Below are 22,540 nucleotides of genomic sequence, written 5' to 3' on the forward strand. Positions count from 1 at the left end.
ATGTTCTTCAAAGGTATAGTGTGTCAGCAGTCTAATTTAGGGTTGAGGAACCTCAGGCCCAGATGCTGAATATAACCCTCCAAATCTCCTTATCCAGCCTATGGGACTCTAGTCAGGTCATGGCTCCCCCCACCATCACCCTCAATTATTTTAGCTGGCTGGAATGTGCCTTGAACAGTGATAATACATCTTGCTTGCCTAGATGGAGGTTGCCGTGAGGATAAAATAGGGGGTAGTGGAGAGAACCTTGGGTGCATGGGTGTAGCCAGGGGGGGGGCAGCTGCCACCCCCAGATCAAATAAAACAATAGAAATACTTAACTTACTGACCAATCAAGTCGGTCCTGCCCCCCCCCCCAAATCGTGGCTACACCCATGCTTGAGTGCCTTTGAGGAAAGATAGGATATTAAAATGAAGCCCCAGTCCCAAAACCCTGCCAGAAAACTCACATTGGTTTCTAACTGGAAGTGTGCGGCTGTTCCAGAGCAAAGGCAATAAATGCTACCCCATTACGGTTTCCCTCCGTCTTCTGCTCAACAATGGTAGTTTGATTTGATGATTGCCTTCTTCATATGTTGTTTGGTTTGTACCTTATACAGATTCTGGTTTTGAAAAAACGATTTATCTGATCTGTTGGAAGCCACCTTGAGTGCTTCCCAAAAAGTAGTCTCTACTCTTCTTCCATGTAAGTCAGGCAAATCTATCTCTACTCTCTGATTTGTACTGGGCAAGGGAAAAGAGGTCTACCATGGCATCAGAAGTTGCTTGTGGACAAATATATGAGATCCCATGCTTCAGCACACACTACCTCTTGGTTTTCAACATCTCCCTCCATAACTCTGTGGGATTGGAACATGGGATTTAATCCAACAGCCACTGTATGAGCAGAATGCCTCCTAATTATACAATGGGAACTTCCCCTTCCCTTCCCTTCCCTTCCCTTCCCCACCCCAAATCTGCTTGAGGAGGGAGAGAGCAGGGTGTACAGGGGTAGGAGAGGGAGAGTAGCAATGACTTTGTTAGATGCAATCCATGCTCTTCTTTGTCACCAGAGAGCTCAAAAATTCCCTGTGCCTCATTATCTTGGGTGGGATCAACTTCCTAGTCCTGCTAGTGGAAGCCTATGCAAGGATGTCTCCTCCCTCTACATCCCCCCAAATAGACTGTGGAGCAGGAAACGCAGAACAGCCCACAGGGGAGGAGAGAGGAGACTCTTCCATCTGGCAAGCTGAGCAGCTTACACTGGCGGAACAATTGCCATAGTGCTGCATTGAATTCCCTTGTTACAACCATGGCCTTGCAGATGCTTTTGATTTCACCTTGCACTTGATGCTTCAAGGCATTGGTCTGATCCATGCTACCCTGGATAAATTTCAGTGGTTCACAGACCTTATATTTGAATGATTATAAAGTGATTGATTGTTTAATTTCTATACTGCTTAATATATTTTTTAAAATCTCTAAGTGGCGAACAAAATCTGATATTGGCTTGAGACCCTTCTTGCATGAATAAGGCTCATATGGATTGGTAGATTTTTTTATTAGAATCATTGCTGGCAGGCAGTAATAGAAAGTACCGCAAAGCAATTGTAACAGAAAAGCACTTATGCTTAGGAATTTAAAATATTTTTGGGGAAGCCATGGGTTCATATAACTTCCACCAGACGGTACTGTTAACTAAACAGTCACAATTTGATGCAATGTTAATTTTCCACCGATAAACCTGTGATGGTTCATTCTTGGAGTGATTCCCTAACTCTCAGTTAGTTGCTTTTTACCAACACACACACACCTATTTTGCTAACATAGCAAACAATGATTCAGCACAGAAAAACACTTTTACTACTCTTCTTGAGCTTGGCTGTTGGTAACAGGTGCAGGCCATGCCCATGCTGGGGCCACAGTATTTAATTTGCAAATGTTGTGGGTAAGCAATGGTCAATAATAGTCCTTTGGTGAATGAGATATTGACTGCCACATACCCTGTGCAGGCTTGTGCTGCAGAAGCACTTTCCGCTGCTCTTAAGGTCTTTCTGTGGTTTTGCAGCCGGAAGTATTGTTTTCTCCCTTATATTTGTGGCAAAGGATGAAAAGGAGGCCCCATGTGTCTCACATGTATGCATTATTAAGCTGGTAATCCTTCCTTATCAGCACATGTGCTTATGCACAGTATCGAATTAGGAGCCGATGCTCACACACAGACACAGATTCACTCAGCCACATACACTGGAAGATTCACATTAAGTAGCACGTGCACCCAAATAGGCATGCGGATCTGGGCAAGTACATAACACACCCATTCTGTCAACACACAGCAGCAACTTTAGCAACAGATGCAACTAAAGCAAAGTGGAAACAGGAGCCTTTGGGCTTCCATGCTTCAGAAGACACAATGAGTCAATTTGCATAAGGTTGGTTCAACATGATTCAAAGAGAAACGGGATGTTTGTTAACCCTGAGCAAGAAGCAAAAGTTGCAGTCAAGCATTCAAGAGGAGGGTCCCTAAAATCAGAGGGTGGAAACAGATGAGGAGGTCTGCTCAGTGGTGCTCGGCTAAAATAAGCCTCTTTCGGAAGCGATGTGTGCATGCCTGCGATGAGATGACTGCAAAGGGACCCAGGATATTTTAAAGGTGAAAGTTTTCCCAGGCTTGAGTAGCGTTGCAGTGTAGAGAGGAGGAGCTTGACTAGCATTTCTGTTCACAGATCCAGTATTCATTTCCATGGCATGCAGCATCGTTCCATTTCCCGTTGAAAAGGAGGGTAGCGCAGTCCTCACCCTGCAACGCATTATTGGGTTCTCCAGGCCCCCAGAAGCTGGTGGTGGCAGTGAACAGGTGAAGTTAAAGAGCAAGAGAAGGGGATTAAAAAAACCCCCACAGATTAATAAATATCCTATATGCCGTAAACACTAGGGGCAGCCATATTTCCCCATGGAATCCCATGTGAGAGCAACGGAATGTCATCAAGTCGCATCACGGCCAGCAACAGGGATCTTCCTTATTTCCCTCTTCCCCAAGATTATTGTATGCACAGTATTTATTGTCTTGTTGGTATTATGTTCATCACTTTCATATACGGAAATGCATTTACTGGACTTCTGTCGATGTACAGTGGTACTTCAGGTTAAGTACTTAATTTGTTCCAGAGGTCTGTTCTTAACCTGAAACTGTTCTTACCCTGAAGCACCACTTTAGCTAATGGGGCCTCCTGCTGCCACTGCGCCACCGCCGCACGATTTCTGTTCTTATCCTGAAGCAAAGTTCTTAACCTGAGGTAATATTTCTGGGTTATCGGAGTCTGTAACCTGAAGCGTATGTAACCCGAGGTACCACTGTATTCATAATGTTGTAGATCTTTCCAATGGATATTAGCCTCTTGAGTTGTTTGGTCACCACCTTTTCACCCACTGTGGCAAATTAAGAACCTAATTTTCAGGTGGCTTTAAAAAAATATATTTTTAAAGGAGAAAGACTCTCATAATAGCTAAGAATAAAACCTCCATGTAACCCTGCCTTCCAGATGCTGGAAACAAACTAGTTAAATGGCTATCACCAGAATGCTCTGCTTGTGAGCTTTGAGAAGCATCTGATGGGCCATTGTTGGAGACCAAAGGCTGATTTTGGTGGACGTTTGGATCCTTAGCATTAAATTATGTGAAATGAAACTTGGAATCTGAAACCTCAAAGTTGGTGCCAAACTGATGTTTCCTGATACTTGAGACCATTAAGAAAACACACACAGTGAGCACATATGTATATATTCTAGCAGCACACATGTGAAAACCTGTGAAAACAAGTCCCAGAAGTTAATTGTGCATTGTGGGAAGAATTGCTCTCTCTTGTATGCCATGAGTCTGCTGCCCATCAATGTCATTAGGTGTCACAGATTTCTAGTCTTCAGAGGAAGTGGGGGGAATGCCCTTGTCTATTTTCTCCACACCATTCATGATCATATAAACTTATACATGACCCCGCCCACAGTTCTCTTTCTTCTACTCTCCGAATCCTCAAATAATTTCAGTGCTGTTTTTCTGGAAAAAGAGGTGTCACAATGAATGCCTGCCGTGTTCACATATAATAGCAATGGCACCCACCTGATAAGTGCTGGAACTGAGTTCCAGAGAGTTATAGCTGAAAAAAAAAGCCCTGGGTTTAGTCTAGAAATGCAGACCCTTGGGGATAGGATGACCACTTGCACATCACCATGTGTCCCCCACATTGGAAATGCATTACCAAAAGATAGGACGAAATAAAAATTTCTAATTCATACATACACATACAAATTTAGGAAAAGTGCTATAATTTAAGCAGAAGTACAATCAAGTTCGAGGGACACGGGTGGCGCTGTGGGTTAAACCACAGAGCCTAGGGCTTGCCGATCAGAAGGTCGGTCGTTCGAATCCCTGCAACGGGGTGAGCTCCCATTCCTTGGTGCCTACTAATGCCAACCTAGCAGTTCAAAAGCACTAAGTGGGAAGGTAAATGGTGTTTCCGTGTGCTGCTCTAGTTCGCCAGAAGCGGCTTAGTCATGCTGGCCACATGACCTGGAAGCTGTATGCCGGCTCCCTCGGCCAGTAAAGCGAGATGAACGCCGCAACCCCCGAGTCGTCCACGACTGGACCTCATGGTCAGGGGTCCCTTTACCTTTACAATCAAGTTCACCTTAGCAGGAAAGGCTATAGCCAAGTGACCTGTGTGTGTGCTGAGTTTGTCGTCCAGGAGCTAACTGTTGATGGGCCACTTTGTTGATGGCCCTCCTTTGCTCTCCCTTCTTAAGTCTCTTAACACGGACCAGACAGCTATTCAAAAAGGGGACTGTCCTCTGTAAAGGAACCTACCCTACCTATGGCCCTCCATGTATTGCTGGACCCAACTCCCATCAGCCCCAACCAGCATGGCTAATGGTCAATGATAGTGGAAGTTGTAGTCCAACATCTGCTGGGCCACAGGTTCCACAGCCCTGCCTAGCCTGGCTTCTCATCTTTGTCTGTGCATTTGGAGGCACAGGACGTTGTCTAAGGAAGGAGGGAAGTAAAGATATTTCAGGCTTTTAGAAGGAAAACAAGAAAACTGTTGCTCCTGATAATGTAATCTGCTATCATCATTCTGCAGGCCACGTTATAAGTCACAAGGGGAGGGGGCCAACATTTTAATTGCACCAGAAAGGGAAGAAAAAGCGTTCTGGCTCTCCATAGAATTTCCACAAGTTGCAGTTTTCAGGTATAGATGACATGACCTTTCAAAAGGATAATTGCAAAATGTCAGCTCCTGAGCCCAAAGTTCTCAAAAAGACAGGGCAGTCATGGAACGTATCCCATGGGTCTGATACAGCTATATGGACATGTTTATTTAATTTAGACTCCAAGAACCCAAGGAAGGAAATGTAAAAGACAGCAGAGAAGGGAAGTTAAACAAAAGACAGTTCTTTCTTAATAAAAGATTGGTTATTTCCCAAGCAAAGTGAAAGGGAGGCAAGAGGGAAGTACTTAGAAAATTTTGTGATAACACCCCAGGAAATATGTCATCTCTGCATTTTTGTAGACAATAATCCCCAACCAAAGTCTTTGCAAAATTCCCTGCAGGTCTTTTTTAGGGTTTGGGGTAAGGAAACATTATATTTTATACTTTTTGTCCAATTTGTACTCCAGAGGGTTCAGAAAGACTGGAAGAGATTCACAGAGTTTTGAAATAATTTGTTGGAGCGCTATGGAAATCTCATGCTCTTACTGACTGAGCTATCCCTGTTCTCTCAGTTTCTCATTTTTTTCTGACCTTAAATTCAGCTCTCCACATTTTGCAGCAATTTGAAATCCTCATGAAAATTCATCAACATATTAATGCATATTTCTCCTAATAAGCATATTTTATATCCAGTTTTATACATATTTTTGCAAGCAGCTTCCTCTAATATACTGCACTGTTGTGTGTTATTTTCACCACAATATTCATTTTTATGCACACAGTCCCCTAATATATACCTTTTGGGAAAGATTGGTTGCCAAACTGCATATCAAAATCTGGCTAAGTGTGAATTTTGAAGGATAGATGTGTTCTGGCTCACTTACTGTTTCAGAAAGTGCAGATTTAATAGATTTGGCTTCAGATGAGACCTGAATCAAATTTCATCCCCATCCCTACAATGCACTGCCTTCAGTATATTATCTGGTGCAGGTCTTTCTGTCAACCAGGTAATGGCAAACACTTGTCTTCTAAATCACTGGTTTTCAACTAGTGGGTTGGGACCAGTAGCTTTTATTACCTACTCAGTGGGGAAAGCTCTTAGCAGTGCAGTAAAAGGGAGGCCTTTCATAACTTGTTGTACTCTATGGGGAGGGATGAACTTTTACAAGCTATGGGTGAGAACCTCTCACTTAATGAAGCCCTTAAATATAGATATCGCCTTCTTCTATAAAGCGCTATATGGCAGCTGAGTTTAGAAGCTTTTTAATGCTTCCCAGTTTCTCTTTTATTGAATGTGCTCTTTATGTGCTATTAAAAAGCATTCAAGCTTACATACATAATCAACAACATAATTTACTATCATGAGGGTCTGTTGCTTGTTGTGTTTGAGCTCCTGTTGCCCTAGTGGTAGGCTTCAGAAATCCCTAGGCAACAGCTCACTTCCCTATCATAAATTACCTTTGGTCTCTGCTTAGTAGTACACTTCCAGCCAATGCAGCAATTGCCTTTTTGCATACATTTTTAAAAGAAAATTTTAAGTGTTTTTGCTGCTTCTTTTTGTTCTTAAATTATATATCTGTTTGCTGCTCTGGGCTCCTTGGAGTGGAAAGGCAGGATATAAATTCAATAAACAAAATACGGAAGGGGTGGTGAACCTCTTTCAGGCCCAGGGCCATATTTCCTTCTAGGCCACCTTCCCTTCCAGGGGCCATTTGCCAGGGAGGGGCACAGAAGCAAAAGTGAGAGCTAGTGTGTAGTGGTTAGAGTGCTGGACCCAGGAGACTTGAGTTCAAATCCCCACTCAGCCATGAAGCTCAATAAGTGACCTTGGGCCAGCCACGGCCTCTCAACCTAACTTACTTCACAGGATTCTTGTGGGGAGTACATGAGGAAGGGGGGGGACCCATGTAGATCACCTTGAGCTCATTGGAGAAAGAGGTGGGATATACAGTAAATGCAATAAATAAATAAAAGTGGGCAGAGCAACAAATGTAAATTTTATCTTTGTATACAGTCGTACCTCAGGTTACAGATGCTTCAGGTTACACACTCCGCTAACCCAGAAATAGTACCTCAGGTTAAGAACTTTGCTTCAGGATGAGAACAGAAATTGTGCTCCGGCGGCATGGCAGCAGCTGGAGGCCCCATTACCTAAAGTGGTACCTCAGGTTAAGAACAGTTTCAGGTTAAGAACGGACCTCCGGAACGAATTAAGTTCTTAACCAGAGGTACCACTGTATAAGCTAGTTTTACACCTCTCACACACCCCATTCTCTATCCCCCATGAAGGCAAGAAGAAAGCATGATCGAAGTCCAAGGACACGTTCCAGCCAAACAAAAGAACTCAAGTGGAGTGTTTGTGTACAAAAAGGACTGTTGAGGGATTTGGCCTGGGGAGAGGGTGTGTGGCCAAGGAGCAGAGTGTGGCTTGGAGAGTCCCAAGCACTCTAGGGAGAAGCTGAATGGCTGCACTTCCCTGACATAAAGTAAAAAAGGGTAATGCCTCACAGATTTTGAGCTATCATTCTTCCTCAGAAGTAGTTTCTACATTAAGCAGCCCATTCAGCAAAGAGATGCAAGAGCTGACAAAGACGGAATCTTTTTTTGTGGTGCACCCATTCTCAGATCTGCTGAGCCCTAATAAAAAAATATAACACTGAAGTATGACCTACATCCCAATATTTGCCTTTTGTAACTTCAGTCTAGATTAGGAATGTTGCACAAAAGGCTTAGAAGCTACATAAAGGTAAAGGACCCCTGACAGTTAAGTCCAGTCGCGAACGACTCTGGGGTTGCAGCGCTCATCACGCTTTACTGGCCGAGGGAGTCAACGTTTGTCCGCAGACAGTTTTTCCGGGTCATGTGGCCAGCATGACTAAGCCGCTTCTGGCGAAACCAAAGCAGCACACGGAAACGCCGTTTACCTTCCCGCCGGAGCAGTACCTATTTATCTACTTGCACTTTGACGTGCTTTCGAACTGCTAGGTTGGCAAGAGCTGGAACTGAACAACGGGAGCTCACCCCATTGCGGGGATTCGAACCACCAACCTTCCAATCGGCAAGCCCTAGGCTCAGTGTTTTAGACCACAGCACCACCCGCGTCCCTTAGAAGCTACATAGGGTTCCCAATTTTATGGGTTCCCCACTTCGCCCACAGCATCCCTTACCACATTCCACACAAATTGCTGGCTCAGCCTTGGGGCTGGGAGGTTGATATGTTTTGTGGGGCAAACGGGCTAATGACTATCCGCAGCTACTAAGAATTATGTCCTGCTATATGCCAAAGTAGCATCCATGGGTGAATGCTGAACCCTCCTTAAGAGGAAGTGGAGAGCACCTGATTCCGTAAGTCAATGCAAAGCAAATTCCCTCCCCTTAAATATTAGACAGGTGCCATTTCTATTGTCTTTCTGGGACCTACTGAAGACCTCCTTTTTTCAGCAATCCTTTCAGATCTTTCCCAGTCTGCATCTGCAGGGTTTTTTTTACATATGTTTTTAAGCTGCTGTGACACTTGTTGTTTGCTGCCCTGGGCTCCTCTGGGAGGAAGGGTGGGCTATACATTTAATAAATATAATAAATTATATATGCCATGCCTTTTAGTTTTAATTCAATAAATATTTTGAAGTGGTAATTTTACAGATCTGTTATTACATGTTCTAACTTCTTTCTGTTTTTAAATATGTAACTGAGATAGAATTGATGGGTTGGCACTGAATTCAGATGGAAATCATCACTCTCAGTGAGCAGCCATGGGCAACAGAGAGGTGGTAAAGTTGGTCCTCTTGTGCAATTGATTTGGCCCCTCCAGCCCACATTATCTTGAGAAGCCATGGTGGCTTTGTTATGGCATGGACTTTTGTAACTGTGACACCTTACTAGATGCATGAGGAAATTGCTTCAGCCCCGAGATCAAGGAACCTTCATGCTCCCAAGATATTCTGAAAATCTCTGCAGTTCTTCAGTGCAAACTCTCCCAATATAAATGGGCCCTGACTCCCATTTCTGTTAAAAAGAACTTGTCAGGGAACTGCCATCGGAGCCAGAGGGAGAGGGAGGGCTCCAGAGGGATTCCGGAGAGCGTCCCAGGAGGGAGAGAAGCAGCACATCTTCTGGGGAAGGAAATCGGTGTAACACCAGTGGAGAAGGGGGGCAGATGGGGGAATCGGCGAGGTGGCTCCAAGACTCTTCGCCGGGAACCAGTGGGGAGAGCATGGGTCCTCCGATGCCCACACCCTCCCTGCGCAGAAGGCTTCCGCGCAGGGAGGCTAGGAGGAGACTAAGCGTCAAAGAGCTTCTTTGCTGGAAGAAGTTCAAGAAACGCCCACTAATGGATTCTGCCAGCGATTGAGACAGCCACGGGTGCGTGGCTGTCCAGACAGAAAGGGTTCATTCAGGCAACCAGCCAAGAGTGGCGTTGATTTACACACAAGCAACCCCTAGAACCATTACAGAACTTAATGGGGAATTACTTACGAGATAGACAAGGGAGTGCCATCCACCCAGCGCCACTCCCCTTCCTTGACGGTATCACTCAGGCCAATCCAAAACACCTGCTGACCAGCAAGTTGTTTTACCAGAAAACTCTACATGGGGAAATAGAGAAGATTATGTCCAGTTGTTTATGTCTATGGAGAGGAATTCAAAGTTGTAATTTAGGGTAAGCATTTTTACTTGTCCAATGGAATGATCTCTGCCACTGTGTGCTGTTCCAAGGATTCCCCTGACCCTCCTGAACCAATTTTGGGAGGCACAAGGGGAGGAGGGGGGGGACAGTCCTGCTGTGCATGTGGAAGTCCTTGCACAACGCTCTCACTGGCAGAATGCATTAGCTGAATCCTGCTCATGCTGTTTTCCTTGTCTTCAGGCATGTGCTACTTTGATTTATGGGTGGGCTACATAAGGAACCAAGGGGAAAAGCTTGCAGAGAATAAGGCTGGAATAGTAATTCCCATCATGCAGCACAGTGACATATTAGAGCACAAGTGGGGAACCTGCAGTCCTTCAGATGTGGTTGAACTCCAACTCCCGCTAGCTCAGTGGATGATGGGAGCTGGAGTCCTAACAAACTGTGGAAGGCCACAGCTGAACAAAACCAAATCTATGAGATGGAAGAGACAATTTGCAGTACAAAGACCAAAGCACTTATGTTAAACTGCAGGTCCATGTAGAATGACTGGGCTCAAGGCTGGCGCTTGCATGAAGCAGAGGAAAGCAATTTGCCTCAGGTGGCTGATCCGACCTCCAACCCAGCCCTGCCTCCACTAGTGCGCCACTGCCAGCCCCACTGCATCGCTGCTAGTGTGAGGGAGTGTGAGTGTAGTGGTTAAGAGCGGTGGACTCATAATCTGGGGAACCGGGTTCGCATCTCCACTCCTCCACATGTAGCTGCTGGGTGATCTTGGGCCAGTCACACTTCTTTGAAGTCTCTCAGCCCCACTCACCTCACAGAGTGTTTGTTGTGGGGGAGGAAGGGAAAGGAGAATGTTAGCTGCTTTGAGACTCCTTCGGGTAGTGATAAAGCAGGATATCAAATCCAAACTCTTCTTCTTCTTCTGCTACCACTGGCACAGCTTTGCCCACACCAGGCTTCCTCAAACTCGGCCCTCCAGATGTTTTGAGACTACAATTCCCATCATCCCTGACCACTGGTCCTCCTAGCTAGGGATCATAGGAGTTGTAGGCCAAAAACATATGGAGGGCCGAGGTTGAGGAAGCCTGGCCCACACCATCACCACTGCCACCACAGTGCCCTCACCCTCACTGCTACATCGTGACGGCAGCGCAGGGGGAGCTGCAGGCAAGGGTGCAATAGCATTGGGAAGGCTGGCAGCAGCACCAGCATGGAAGTGTGAGCAGGGAGGAGGCCTAGATCTGCAAGGGGGTGAGGGAGGCATTTTGTCTACAGCAGCAACATGTCTCAGGCTGCCCCTGACTGAGCTAGCGAATACATGAACCATGGTTCCCACTTGTCTCAGTAAAAGTAGACAAGGAAAGCAGAACACTCACCTGTTCCGCCTGGATGTTAATAACCACCAAGTGAGCTCCTTCTTTCACACAAGACTGCTTGGCAGCCAACCACGGTCTTTTTGATGTTGAAAAGAAGTAGCAATGTTTTTCAAATTGCACCCAGTTCTCTGGGCAGCCAGTGCACAACTCCTCTGGAAGAGTAAAAGTATTCAAGTAAGAAACAGTGCTGGATCGCTCACACAGTAGAGAATCGTTGGAAGTGAGTTGATTTTCCTTTCTTCACCTTCATCTTGCTGTTGTTATTGATTCATATAGTGCCATCAACGTACATGGCTCTGTACAGATTTAAAATAAAAAATTCTACCCCAAAGGGTGCACAATCCAAAACAACAAATAAACAATACAGTACAATAAAAAAAAATCAATGGATTAAAATGCATAATTCACAAGCCATCACATTGGGTATAATAAAACTAACTAGCCAAACCCAAAGGCCTCAGGGGAAAAAAGATTTTAAAAGAGATTTAAACATACAAACTGAGAGGGCAGCCCACAAATGTTCCAAAATATTTTTCCAAGCAGCAAGAGAAAAAGGACAAAGACTCAACAAAGAGCAAGGAACCCTTGGATGAGTAAGAAGCATGGAATCAAAAGAACGAAGTGAGCAACTAGGCAAAGGCGAAGCTAGCTGCTCCAGCACCTGGAGTGGCGCACATCATAGCTGTCAACTTTTCCCTTTTTTTAAAGGGAAATCCTATTCAGAATTTCCCTTTAAAAAAAGGTAAACGTTTGCAGCTATGGCACACGTGCTGTGCACCCAGGAGCGGGGCTAGCAATGTCACCCCACACACACACAGGGATGACACCCAGGGCAGACTGCACCCACCGCATCCCCTTCCTCCCCCAATGCAACTAGGTCCATAGAGGAGCACTGAGGCCAAGAGATGGGAAAGAGGTTGACCACAAAGAGCTTTAAAAGTAAAAACGAGAAGCTTATCAAGTATTCTAGAGTTAACAGACAGCCAATGAAGTGACTGCGAGAGAGGAGAAACATAGAGTCGGTGGAAGAAGATTGGAAGAAATTTAAAGACTATTTACAGTAATATTGCAAAATTAATGAATGTTAGAATGATGTCTGAATGAAGTTAAGTGGTTTTAGCAGCAATGTTATTAAGGTGTATGTAAAAATGGATTGTTAACAGGTGAAAATCCAAAGTCATAATTTATTAAGTTAAAGGATTAAGATAAAAACAAAGAGGGAAAGGAATTGCTGAATTAATTAATAGAACTGGAATACAAAAAAGGGAGGTGTGAGGAGGTCAGGGAAGCAAGGAAATGAAATGTAAGGTACGGAAAGATTGATGTGTTTTTTAAATGTTTATTATCTTTTTTCTGTATTTTGTATTTTTTTATTTATTTCTTTTTTCTTTTTCTCTTTTTATTTATGTAATCTTTTCTTTGAAACTTTAATAAATATAAAGACAGGGGGGAAAGAGAGAGAGAGGAGAAACATAATCCAATCAAATCACCAAGAAAATCATCTTTGCTGTAGCATTTTAGAACTTTTTATAGTAGTTGAGTCTGTGCCCCTCACTTGCTTCACTCACCAGCCCCACCTACCATCTCCCCAAACTCCCCACGCCTAGACTTTGCATATAAAAAGCCCTCACCAAACCCACCTCCCCACACTAACTCCTTTGCTCACCAACTGTGTCTATCCCCTCACCAATACCCCACGCCTCCTTACCAACTCACCTCAGGCCCTAAATGTCACCCCAAAAAAATTCCCTCCAACTATTGCCTTAGACCAGAGCTTTCCAAACAGTGTGTCGCGACATGCTAGTAAAATAAACAATAAACAGCCCAGTGGGGGAGCACCATGGCAAGGATGCGAGAAATGGCAGTCAGGGAATCTGTGGCCCCCGCCACCTTACCTGGGTCTGCTCTTCAACCACAAATGGTGGCAGCAGTGGCAGCAGATTATCTGGCTAGCTGGCCGCTGCTGTCTCCTTCCTGTGCTGTTCTACCGAGAAGCTACTAGATTTTCTGATCCTATCATAGGTATTTGAATGGTCTCACCTGTGAAGCTACGATACTCTTCCAGCAACTGTATCACATCTTTGGCCATTCTGCCAGTCAGCCTTTTCAACTCAGTCACTTCGTCCAGCACAGAGGGAGTCAATTTTCCTTCTGCTTTCAACTCAGCTAAGGAACAAAAAAAGGTAACAGAATCAGCAGGTGCATTTCACTGGGGTCTCTCAGGATATCCTTCCAAGAAGCTAACAGACAGGTGCCTCCCTTCCTTCATTGATATTTTTCATATTTAGGGCACGTATATACATTATAATTCAATATTGGTTACCCCTATGCCTATATTTACACTATATGCACTATATTTTTTTCCATTTGTTCAGGCACGTCAACACGAGTCTCGCAGTCCTGCAATTATTGTTATAACTGAACTTGTTAGTCTTCAAGTGACTTCCAACACATTTAGAAACATAAGCATAAGAAACATACACCATTAACAAATTCGTACACACTCCACAACAGTCACAAGCTGATGTTTTTACCTCGTACATCTTTTACCTGATCGTTTTTGGAATTTATATCTCATCCTTCCACGATTCTCCCAATAATGACTTATAGTGCAACGAAAACAACAATAAAGGAATAAAACACAAAGGAAAAATACTAAAGGAACCATTGAAGAACAGCCAAACCACAGATAAATAAAGAAATAAAAAAAACAGATAATGGTGTGCTAACATTTGATGACTTCTACAGAGTACTTTATGGTGAAATCCAATGTCTTATAAGAAGGAAGTCTACTGAGTTCAGCAAGACTCAGCCAAGGGAAGTGGGTATAGAATGGCTATCTGGTACATGTTTACTCAGGTGTTAGTCTCACTGTGCTAAAGGCAGCTTATTTCCAAGTACAGTAGTAATATTGTTGGCATTTTTATCCCAGCTTTCCATCACTCAGTGTTCTAAGGAGCTTACAGAAAACCATAAATACTATTATTAGGACTTACATTATATTCCTTCCTCCTCCTGGAGAAATACTGAGCAAGATGATGAGGTCTACAAGATCACATAATGCCCATATAAGATGGCCAGGAGAGAAAGAGGACAGGTCTCATGCATCTTTGATAGTTGTATAAGAAGGAAGATGACAAGGTACCCCTTACTGAAATTTTATTTATTTTTATTTCTATTTATTCAATTTATATACCGCCCTACCCCTGCAGGTCTCAGGGTGGTTCATAGGATAAAATCACAATATAAAAACACAGAATACATAATCAAAATAAAACCAGAAACAACCGAATAAGCCCCTCCCAAAAAAACCCCCCACATTTTAAAAGGACATTGGATGACAATCAACCAAAGGCCTGATTAAAGAGGAATGATTTTGCCTGGCACCTAAAGGTATACAATGAAGGCACCAGGCGAACCTTTCTGGGGAGAGCATACCACAAGCGGGGACCCACTGAAAAAAAGGCCCGTTCTCGTGTTGCCACCCTCTGGACGTCTTCTACACTACTCTTAAATGTGTAGGAGCACTTTCCCCATTTTCACCTAAGCACCCTATACCTATAGTCTCCTACAACATTTGCTGGCTATGTATCTTCTGATCATATCATATGCACTTGAACAATATCAGTGTATGATGCCTCTCACATGTGCAAGTGTGCAACTTACCTATTCCTTGTGCTACATCTTTGGCAATTCTGCCATTTTCCCTTTCCAACTCAACCAGCTCTTCTAGCACAGAGGGCACGGAATTCTGGTTTCCCATTACAGCAACTAAGGAACAGAAAATGCCGAACAAATTAGAGTCAGTTTCTTTCTCTGAGGATTTGATGTGGAGACAGCAGGTCTCCTGCCCTGCTTAGGAGTGTTACATATGTGACTTTGAACTCGGCTATACAGCTGCAAATAAAACATTTTAAGTGTTATGTAAATTGCAATATACAAATGTGACACTAGATGGTGATGGTGAGCCATGGCAAATTCAATATATTTTTTCAAAACCTTTTTTTAAGCATCTTCACAGCGTTTTTCATATGTGTGTAGATTCCACCCTAGTCTCCACCTATGCTCTGCTTGTATATTTGTAAATAAACCCATAATTCTACCCCCAAAATGGCAAAAGTTTAAAATTATCTGTCCTCAAAAAGCAAGACAATCCGAGATAGAGTTGCCCTGGGGCTTCTCACTATTTGGGGAAGTAGGAGTGCCTAACAATAGCACAAGACCATTAACAGTATCATTGCATGATGCTCCTCACCTGTAACGTTGTATAACTCTCCCATCACTTGTGCTACATCTTGGGCAATTTGTCCAGTCTTATTTTTCAGCTCAGCCAGTTCTTCTAGTACAGAGGGCACTGAATTCCTGCTTTCCAATACAGCAACTAAGGAACAGAAAATGCTAAAAGAATTAGCAGCTGAATTTCATAGTGACACCTCAGGATATCCTTCCCAGCAGCTGGCCTGACATATTGCCCTCTTTCCTTCATGCATGCTGACACCTTTGCTCATATTTAAGGCTTGTACATAGTGCCCTCCATGTTGGATTACCAACTTCAACAGCCATTTGCCAGGGTGATGGGAGCTGTAGTCCAACAACATCTCAAAGGTACCACATGGGCTATCCCTGTTTTATAGAACTGGATACCCCATACCCTACACTAACCTCAATTTTTTTTAGTTAGTTCAAGCAAATGAAGTGGAGCCCTATACTACTACAGATTCTCTTTCTTCATACAATTACTACATATTAGTCTTCTACATTCCAAATGATCCTCTGTTCTGTGTGCTTACTTATACAGATACAAGGGCAAGGCAACAGGCTTTATCATATGACTGGTTTACCCAAGGCCATTTCGAGGTGAAATACTCCAGCTTCATCCTAGGACAGGAATGACAATACAGTGGTACCTCGGGTTAAGTACTTAATTCGTTCCGGAGGTCCGTTCTTAACCTGAAACTGTTCTTAACCTGAAGCACCACATTAGCTAATGGGGCCTCCCACTGCTGCCGTGCCGGAGCACAATTTCTGTTCTCATCCTGAAGCAAAGTTCTTAACCTGAAGCACTATTTCTGGGTTAGCGGAGTCTGTAACCTGAAGCGTATGTAACCTGAAGCATAAATTAACCCGAGGTACTACTGTATATGCAATCTCATACCATGATGCAATGAACAAGTTTATGTTATTCTCGCCATTTGTGGAATTTGTGGAATGCTCTCCCCATCATTATATATCTTTGGGTGCCAGTCAAAAACTTTCCTCCATAACCAGGCCTTTGGCCTTTAACTATCTGTGGCCTTTTAGAAGAAGTTGGGATGTTTTTGATTTATTTCTTTTTCCTCTTGGTTTTAATGTATCTATGTGGGAGGGGAGTTGCATTGTTTGCTTGCTTGTTTGTTTGTTTGTTTGTTTGTTTGTTTGTTTTGGTTGTTGGAAGTTGCTTTGGGTTGCCTTGCGCAAGATAAAGCAACTAACGAATGTGAGAAATAATTAAATAAATCTTACAATTAACTCAGGGCTAGAGGTTTGGAAGCGGCTGCACTAAGGCTCACAATCCTATATTTCGCTTACTTGGGGATAAGACCCACTGAACTCAACAGGGTCTACAACTGAACAGACATGTATAAGACTGGAATGTTGAGTGTTCAGGTGTGCAGTGGCAACAGTCATGCTGAGGTCTTCTTGGGCCAACAGCATAATTCCTGAAGCATCCTGGTCCACCAGCTGTTCCTCATTTTTACAAAGAGGGGTGTGATTATTCCAAGTACTGCAACTACAGTTAACAATAGTCCCTCTGAGGGCACCAAGTTCTCACCATCACCCCAGCATCTCTTTTTGGAATATCTCCTGGTTTGTTTTTAGCCAGGCACCACCTGGAGGCACTGGACTGCCTCTTACCTGCAGATTTCTTGGATTCTTCTTGGAGCAACATAATATTTGTATTGATTCCAAACACTTCCTTTGACACTGCAGGTAACAAATGAGGTGTTATTTAGAATGAAACAGGGCACGTTCCACAGGCCAATTCTCCTGTCCGTCCCCAATGAAAAGAATGAGAGCAGCACAAATGTATAGTAGTACTGGTTACAATTAATTAACACATGTATAACATGTTCATCTGTTCAAAGTACTTCAAGTGCATCTAGTTGTCATCCCTTGTAACAATCCTGCAAGGGGAATGAAATATACTCAGAGTCCTGTAGTGATTTCATACTCTTTATTGCAGCTTGTAAAACAGTGATTGAATTAACCCCCCCCCCCATACCTCAGGCTTTTATAAACATTATTTACACAATGAGTCCCATCTGATCGGCTGATTCTGCTCCCCCCCTGGAGCCTGATTGGTCTTTTACTGCAGGCCAATCAGTTGTTGCGTTCTAGGGTCCTACTTGCCTATTCTTCTAGGATCCAAGCTTAGTACATAACAGGGAGTCAATATTATTATCCCCAATGTTGCAGATAAGGAGTCTGAGGCTGAGAGAGACTGGCTTCCCTAAGGCCTCCTAGGCTGCGTATGGACCATACATTGAAAGCACCTTATTTCCCCCAAATAATTGAAGCTCGGGGGAGGTATTACAGTTCCCAAGTGTATTGGGGGGGTTTTTTTAAATGTATGGTGTGTATGCAGTCCTAGTGAGTTCATGACAGAGGCAACATTCAAACTGGAGACTTCCTGATTTGTAGCTCAGTCTCTTAGCCACCACATGAAACCAGTAGTTGTGCTGTTGCACATTCCACATTTATTTTAAAGAGGCTTGTCCAGGAGAAATTCAGTGCACTTTGTCCATAGCCTTTTGTGATAGCACAGGAAATTCTGTTTTATGATTCAGAATAAAGCCTCTTTAATCTGATTATTTTGGTATAAACTTCCCCAATCTAGTTTGAATCAGCATGATCGTGCTATTCTGCAGCTGAAATCTGCCTTTGTAAAAACAGTCATATGCAAATAAAAGACCCATATATTTGAAGCCTCCCACAAAATTCCCCGCAGTGCCATACTCACCTCTGATTTTTCAGTATTACCAAGATGTGTGCTATCAACCATAAAATCTAACAATGCAAGCCACCTCACGAGTTCTATAAAAAGGGGACTAGAACTCGTTCCAAGGATTTCCGTCTTTACTAGGGTGTAAAAGATACAATAGCAGAAGAACTTACTAGAAGTGAACATCTGTGACCATTGAGTGTTCCTCCTGCTGTTATCTTCGAACATAGCTGAGTCTAAACACAAGAATAATATTTCAGTTTGGTCACATATTTTGTCCTGTGAGCACACACACATTCTGTAAGGAACTCAAATTCAGCTATAAAGTAATCATATAATAATCTCCATAGTGTTCAAAACATTTCTTCCAGGGCAACAAAGATATGTTGTTTTGTTATACTACTTTAATTACACAGTAGGTATAGGCACTGACTACAAATCTGGTTCTGGTCTGCTTCAGTGCTTTTGTGGGGGGGGAAAGAGATGTACCCCTAGGTAAGAAACCAGCCAAAGTTCAGACAAATAGGTCAAGGGGCTTTTGTGCTAGGCATCTTTAAAGTTGGTTTGGGAGGGAAAGGGGATTTGTGGGCAATAACTTTATTATGAAAATAGAATACATTGTAGAGATGCCTCTAGGAAAGGAGCCTGCAAAATATCAAAACAGGGAGCTATATGAAGAGAACGCCTTTAGGCTTGTGTTCTGTTCAACCAGCACCAAAACTCACAAAAATTAAGCACAAATCTGACTTGAAAGGACTGGAAATATAAGCATGTGGCACAGAAACAAAAGGTCTTAAGTGTCCAGCACTTCCCAAGCAAGCAGCACTAGCAGAACTAGCAAAGAGCACAGAGCAGATGAAAACAAGGTGATATATTACAACAACATTTGAAGCAATGTGATTAGAGATCCCTGATAAAATCATACCCTCTCATTAGAACAGGCATGGGGAATTGCCTCTGGCCAGTGGGCCAGATCATTATCTCACCCACCCACCTGTCAGTCACCTGATATTACAATGACATCAGGCAGTAGTGGCTGGCAGGACAGCTTGGGCTGAGCTGAGTTGCTGTCCCAGTTTCATCAAAACACCATGTATCTCTGCTGCTTACTGGAAGGAGAGAGAGAAGGCATGGGGTGAAGTGTGGGAAGCTGAGCACATGGTGGCATTCCACCACTGCACTGCACCACAGTGAGCTCTCTGCACATCACCCCTCTCCCGCTTGATAAACAGCAGTGATGTGCGGGAGAATAATTTAGCTGACCTCATGGGTTCATCTCTATGAAGGTAGTGTTAAGGGAAAGGGACACACAATCACACATTTTACTCTGGCTTAATTCTATGGAAATTGCTTCCACGCTATAGATCCATAGTCACAACCATGATTCATTTCCAGAAGTGTTAGTCTGCGCAGCAAAAACCACAATTACAACAACAGCAAAAAGATTTGCGTGGCACCTCGCATCTGGTGAAGGGGACAGGAGTCCATAAAACCTATGCAATAATAAATGTGTTCGTCTTTAAGGTGCCATAACCCATCATCAAAATCCACCTTCACATTCAGCATCGTTAAAACATCGGCACTTCTTCTATTAGAAAAACAAGGGAGGAGGAGGCTAGTGTCCTCTCTTAGGAATGACATTTCTTCTTTCAGAAAGACTTACCATTTCTGAGGCTCCGAGAGAGAAGAGCTATGCAACACACAAGGCCAATGCCCAATATGGCACAGCAGATGATAACAGGATTCCTTTGGATGAACTGGGGGCTATGGAAACCTGTGAAAGATAAGGGAAACAAATAAGAATCAGCAATGGAGAAGAAGTGGAAGCTGAGGGAAGCAGGAAGGCGGGCAGGCAGAAAGGACAGTTTTGGATTGTAGCTTAATAGACATCAGCATCTTTCAAAGTTGGCAATGTCACCACTGCAGTTTACCAGTGTAGTGTGGATGCCCCAGTAAGGGAACCTTACTCAGTTGAAAATGCTTGGTTTAGGCAGAAGAACCAAAGTTAACTTTGACTGACTGCTATAGAGTTCATATAACTGCATAACCTCTAGTAGTCAAAGTTATTTATATGATGTAACTAAACCCACAGTTGTCCAAATAAGAAGAGAGTGTCCTTCCTCCCCTTAAAGTTAGCACACTGTTGTCAAAAACTGGAGGATGTGACAATCCAAAACATACTGTAAATCTCAAATCCGTAAGAATCGCCCTCACCCCTATCCTGAATGGAAAATGTTACATTTGAAGAATGAGAAAAGAAAGCAAATGTAAAATTATGTGGATGCCCAAAAGGTATCTGGCAAGCTGCAATAAGAGATATGTCCAAATTCTGACAAAAGTAACACTGAAGGGACCCTGGGCTTTGAAGCAAAATTGCAATTTGTTGCTTGAGGGCGACCTGGAATGCTTGACTAGTGGATCTGGACTGGTATCCCAGGCCAAGCTGCTTTTGTTATGCCACCAAAGCCAAAAGCAGAGTAAACGAGGGCAAAACTAAATACATAGCAGGCAACTATGTACCTTGTTTTTCCTTAACTAATTGCATTGACAGAGGGGCCCAAGTCTCACTGTGAAGGCAGCGCATGGGAAAGACAGGCAAATCTCTTCACTTCCCCAGTGAGAGCAGAATGGAGATCATTCCCTGCTCTCCCTGGTGGAGCTAGAACCCCTAGGAGAAAGATCTCCATTGACATCAATGGGGATTTCCCCTCCTAACACTGTTAGCTGGCTGACTGGGATGTGGGTGGTGGAATCTCCATTCTGAAAGGTTCCCACATGGTGTCTTCACAGTGAGAATTGGGCTGCTCTACCCCTGTAATTAGTTAAGGAAAAGCCAGATGTATGGCTGCCTGTTATGTATTTAAATGCACATCTAGCTTTTCCCTCAGGAAAATGTTACCAGTGTATGTTTTTCCTTCTCTATGACATCAATGCGAATCAATCCTTTATATGACTGATTAATTAAATTAATTATTTTAACAATTATTTATTATTTCATAATTAATTATTTTAGTGCCAACCTCCTTAACATTTCTTCCACACCCAGCTTATCTGTCATACCTCTCTTCCCAGGGAAATAGTTCTGCTCCTCCATTGACAATTCCTCTTGCCTTGGAGGGTCCCATTTGTTAGATGATGCTCTCATCTCTTCAGCTGCGCAGGAACCTTTGTCAATATCCTATATACCAATTCCCCTGGGACAGCCGCTGTAGTCTTAATTACAGCAAACACATGGGAGGAAAAAAGATTTCTGTGGCACCTTAAAAGAGTAATAGATTTGTTGTGGCATGACCTTCCATGTACTAGAGACGCTGAATCAGATGTCTTTTATACCGAGGAACTGTTGGTGTTTCAATGCACATGTGACTGACTCAAGATTTAATCCCACTTCCCATATTCAATTTTGTAAGGCTAGGAGTTTGGGCTATGAGAGTCTGTGCTCTGAGTAGGCTTGCTAAGATGTATAAGACTGAATAAGTGCTGGAGTTGCAATGAGGTCGTGGGTGTGGTTTTTTCATGTGTAGTGGACCTGTAAAAGGGTGAAAGAGTATTGGGAAATAAATTTATAATGAACTGGAAAAAAAATGTTTAAAAGCACTTTTCCAAAAAAACAACAACCATAGTCCTTTTTGTTGGGGATAATTCAGATGGAAATTCCCAGGTGTCAAAAAAAGGATATTTATGAATGCCACTACCACGGCCTGTCTTTTGTTAGCCCAAAAATGGAAAACGAATGAAGTCCCAAGCAAGCAAGCACACAGATCACCTTTGTCACAGTCAGGACGCCTATGTCTTGCACCAGGCCTGCGCCCAATTTGTTTTTGTAGAATATTGTTTGTTCTCAGTAACTAAAATTATATTATCAACATATACAAGCAGAAAAGTTGTTTTCCTTCATTTGCAAGGAATCGTACAAAACAAAGCAGCACTAATAAAGAAAAGTTCCAGGGTGGCAACAGAAAGCAAACTAAAAATGCTTTTACAGTTCATCAAAACTATCCAGCAATATCAAGTTATAGGAAAACTGCTACTATTAACAGTAATCCTTCTAGTTGGTTAATTGGTTTGGCAACTTCCATGCACGTGATGTGTGATGCTAATTACTTCCCCAAAGAGTTAAATGTGCAAGCTGGATTTCGAAGGGGCAGAGGAACCAGAGACCAAATTGCAAATACCGTATTTTTCGCCCTATAGGACGCACTTTTTCCCCTCCAAAAATGAAGGGGAAATCAAGGTGCATCCTATGGGGCGAATGCAGGCTTTTGCTGAAGCTTGGAGAGCGAGAGGGGTCGGTGCGCACCGACCCCTCTCACTCTCCAGGCTTCAGGAACACATCCGCAGCCTAGGCAGCCCTACGGGAGGTCCGG

General features: G+C 43.3%; 1 protein-coding gene across 3 annotated transcripts; it reads right to left on the reverse strand.

Annotated features, from left to right (window-relative positions):
- Positions 1–1,521: 1,521 nt before the first annotated feature.
- LOC308580321 (uncharacterized protein) lies at positions 1,522–21,473 on the reverse strand. 3 transcript variants are annotated; one of them, XM_081181675.1, is made up of 10 exons: positions 21,234–21,473; positions 19,837–19,947; positions 18,347–18,409; positions 17,087–17,155; positions 15,447–15,572; positions 14,858–14,962; positions 13,232–13,357; positions 11,192–11,343; positions 9,659–9,768; positions 1,522–2,816 (listed from the first exon to the last, which is right to left on the reverse strand). In XM_081181675.1, exons 1-10 carry the CDS (start codon positions 21,316–21,318, stop codon positions 2,687–2,689), a joined length of 1,077 nt encoding a protein of 358 aa, XP_081037801.1. In that variant the 5' UTR covers positions 21,319–21,473; the 3' UTR covers positions 1,522–2,686. The 3 variants fall into 3 exon arrangements, with proteins under 3 accessions (XP_081037801.1, XP_081037802.1, XP_081037803.1); XM_081181676.1 differs by having other exon boundaries at positions 15,447–15,589; XM_081181677.1 differs by lacking the exons at positions 1,522–2,816; positions 9,659–9,768 and adding an exon at positions 9,959–10,077.
- Between the last annotated feature and the right edge of the window lie 1,067 nt (positions 21,474–22,540).

This window comes from Podarcis bocagei (genome assembly GCF_964188305.1).
Source record: "Podarcis bocagei genome assembly, chromosome: 2".
Lineage (NCBI taxonomy): Eukaryota > Metazoa > Chordata > Lepidosauria > Squamata > Lacertidae > Podarcis > Podarcis bocagei.

Coding starts and splice junctions, on each gene's coding strand:
- LOC308580321 (XM_081181675.1), bottom strand. CDS start 21,318: ATGAGAGCATCATCTAACAAATGGGACCCTCCAAGGCAAGAGGAATTG. Junction 19,948..21,233: donor CTATTTCCCTGGGAAGAGAG/GTATGACAGATA, acceptor TATCTTTCACAG/GTTTCCATAGCCCCCAGTTC. Junction 13,358..14,857: donor AGATGTAGCACAAGGAATAG/GTAAGTTGCACA, acceptor TTTGTTCCTTAG/CTGAGTTGAAAGCAGAAGGA.